The sequence below is a fragment of the Sesamum indicum genome, linkage group LG11 (assembly GCF_026168435.1).
Source record: "Sesamum indicum cultivar Baizhima isolate 11 linkage group LG11, ASM2616843v1, whole genome shotgun sequence".
Taxonomy (NCBI): Eukaryota; Viridiplantae; Streptophyta; class Magnoliopsida; order Lamiales; family Pedaliaceae; genus Sesamum; species Sesamum indicum.
Window position 1 is genome coordinate 11,485,533 of NC_142667.1, and position 3,382 is coordinate 11,488,914.

At 34.4% G+C, this 3,382-nt stretch overlaps 1 protein-coding gene across 1 annotated transcript; it reads right to left on the reverse strand.

The window, feature by feature from the left end:
- Positions 1 to 218: 218 nt before the first annotated feature.
- On the reverse strand, positions 219 to 1,506 carry LOC105173708 (FCS-Like Zinc finger 13). Its single transcript, XM_011095568.3, has 2 exons — positions 757 to 1,506; positions 219 to 610 (listed from the first exon to the last, which is right to left on the reverse strand). The coding sequence occupies exons 1-2, from the start codon at positions 1,335 to 1,337 to the stop codon at positions 451 to 453; spliced, it is 741 nt and encodes a 246-aa protein (XP_011093870.1). The 5' UTR covers positions 1,338 to 1,506; the 3' UTR covers positions 219 to 450.
- Positions 1,507 to 3,382: the final 1,876 nt, after the last annotated feature.

The following is a 3,382-nucleotide window of genomic DNA, read 5'->3' on the forward strand; positions in this document are numbered from 1 at the left end:
CAGGGTGGGGTGGGGGTGCAGATTGTTGGAGTTGCTGATAAACCTTATAACTTTACATGTAAATCGGAAATTTTAACTCAAATTAAATTTGAATAAATTATATAAGAAGTTGGTGTGGAAAAGTAATCAATCACATAATAAGTATATCTCATTTATAATATGTAATTTGTTTGGTTCAGTTAAACAAAATTTCGATAAAAATAGAAAACTACATGAACTGAAATGATAATCAGAGTTCAGAATTCTCATTGATGTTAATTAATTCCGTCATGTTCAACAAAATTGATAAAATAAAAAAGAGAGATGGAAATGAAAAGAAGCTCCAATTATATTGAGCTATTTCTCATATGTATAAGGGTGTTATATTCCGGAGTTTATTTCTATAATCTACTCATCTGATTAAACATATATATATATGGCCATCCAACTTCGTTTATGCGTTAATTAGCACTAAACTGCAAGAATTCCGGCGGTGAACATCTGGCCGGTAGCGTAGGGTGAGCCCGCAACCTCGGCTGGCCTTGTGGCCTCGGAGCTGCACTTCTCCTTCCGCTCATCCATCACCATTTGCCTATACCTGCACTCTGCGCTGCAGAAAGCTTTCTCCCCCCTGCAATTTCCATGTACACAACACATTACTCATCATCTAATCAAAAAGATGCTTAAAATTTGGCCTAAAAATAGACATCAAAACACTTCTTTGCCATGTAATTGTCACTGTAACAATATATATTACAAGGGTGGTTAGCAACATACCTATACATGTAAATGTCTTTGCCGTGGAGTTTCTTGTGGCACAAATTGCATGAGTTGAGAAAATCCGAGGCCGGGATTCCGGCGACGTCCCCGAATCTCGCCGGAGATATGTGAAAAACGCTGCCGCCGTTGCTGCTTTTTATTCTAAAAGGGGTTCTATCATCACCTTTTCTCCCTCTCTCAACCCCATTGGAATACACCTTGGTACTAGACTTGTTCGGGCCGTGGCACGTCACAATAGTGTACTCCTCCAAACTCTCCATCTCCATTTCCTCCGAACCTCTCCTAGTACTTCTCCATGAATCCCTCGGCGAATTCACCGGAATCGGATTGGATCGACTCAAGTTCCGGCCAAATAAGGCCTTACTTGCCGGAATTTCATTCCTCCCACCGTCTAGCGCGGCCACTATACCTAACCCCACCCCACCAAAATCAAAGCTTTTAAGACCTCTAGGAGATTGATTCTTGGCCTCCAAGTGACTGCTTGGGCTAACGGCAACGTCCCCTTGCCCGGCCCTATTGCCGGAAACTAACGATCCGGTGAGAATTCCGATCACCGGTTTCGATGACTTCCCTAACATGGCTAGATAACTCTCTACTCTTAGGTAAAAAGATCTCTAATTTGCTTAGAGAGAATTGGGATTAAGAGTATTGTTCTTGAGCTCTCTCAATCAAGTCTTGAAAAGGGCTCTTTGTGAAACTTCCCAATTTATGTTTGAGGGGAGTTGTTAGGCTAAGCCCATGGTTTGGTTTGAACTACCAAGTTATATACTTGTTTCTTTCTTGATGACCTCATTTCTCATACCATGACCAAAGGTTGAATTATTGTACCATATAAAAATTCTAACTCAAAATAAGTATAGTCAAATCAAATTAATTACATAACAACTATAATTATATTTTATTTGTTTGAATTATATAATAAATATATCATACTTATTATATAATTGATTCAAATTTAAACAAATTCGATTTGCATTAGAATGTGAAAAGTATTATTTTAGTCCACTAAGTATACCTAATTTTAATTTTAGTCCGATAACTGTGTTCATTTTTGTTTAGATCCAATAACTTACGAAATTGCTTACTTTGAGTCATCTGGTAGATTTTCGTATAAATTTACCCATATGAGTGCATATGTACTAAAATTGTCTTTCAAAAATTGCATAGGGATAAAATTGTTCGAAAATCTGTCAGAGGACTAAAAGTAATCAATTTTGTAAGTTACTGAACCTAAACAAAAATAGACATAGTTATCGAATTAAAATTAAAATTAGACATACTTAACGAACTAAAATAATGCTTTGCCCCATTAGAATTTATCAATTATGGTACCATATTATTACATTATTAAAAATGGACACAAAGGTAATTTTCTAAAATGTCACTTGTTAGTGGCATATATTTTAAGGGAACGTCGCTGTCCAATGATTGGGACCCGATCCCGAGAGGTGGACCCACATCGCCGATAAATGACTCAGCCCAAGATTCCGGTGAGTTGACGTCGCCGAAGACAGGACACGTGTGGTTTTGTAAGAGGGTGTAGTTATTACCAAAGTCCACTGAGGGGGCTTGGGATGGGCCCCGATGATTTATTTTCATGTTTCTTGGAAGTATTAGGGGGTGGGGCCCAATTGGAGGCGGGCCCACGCATTGGAACTGGAACTGAATAATAAGTGATGTATGGTGCCGCTGAATTGTGGCCCACAGCGTGGAGCTTGTTTTCTCTGCAATTACTGATCTGCCCCTCTCCTCTTTACCAAATCCAACGACTCCTTTAAAAGATATTATTCTTTTGACAAAATAAAATATTTTATTTATTGGATTAATTACACTTATACCCCTCTAATAATATAAAATTAATTTTTCTTTTCTAAAGAAGTTTGTTCACTATTTATACTTAATCATCTTTTGTTATGATTTGGAAGAAAAATAATAATGTTATCAACAAAATTAAATAATTCTTTAACATTATTTTCATGTAGTAATTTTCTACTTAAAAGAAAAAAAATACAATGATTTTAACTCCACTCCATATATTTATATATACTGTAAGAATGTTAAACGAGGAAAAAAATTAAAAATTTATATAATCTTTTTTTGCTTAAAACTATATTTTTCGTTTATAATCGACGAAAATAGGACAGATATAAATGAAAAATTAGAAAGGAATGTAAATATTATCTTTTTTCAATTTTGTATTTTTATAGGGATTTAAATGTAAATAATTTTTATTTATTTAGAAAAACTGAAACAAACATATAAATAAATAAATAAATAAAAGCAGGGCAATGATTTCGAACAGCTTTATTCTTCACTTTTAGCAAAATAACTTTGATTTATTTATTTTTGTGGGATGTGATTCATTGAACTGATGACATCACTTTTTATAGCAAAAAGAGTGTTTCCATTTTTTAAGTTCGTAATGATATCAAAAAAAGATGTGAAGAAAATAAATACCCTTTTTGAATTACGACAACTGCAGAATTTCGGTTCCGAAAATTTTCATTTAGTTGATCTATTTAATTACGTTCTGAAATTAATTCCAGGAATAATTGGAATTTTCTACCTATCATTTTAATATATTTAGAGTGCATCTACTTTTATATGTGGAATAAGTGGTTGG

What these genes read in the sequence shown, in the direction of transcription:
- LOC105173708 (XM_011095568.3), bottom strand. Translation starts at nt 1,337, where the DNA reads ATGTTAGGGAAGTCATCGAAACCGGTGATCGGAATTCTCACCGGATCG. An exon ending in AAAGACATTTACATGTATAG is followed by an intron (nt 611 to 756) that starts GTATGTTGCTAA and finishes TGGAAATTGCAG; the next exon opens with GGGGGAGAAAGCTTTCTGCA.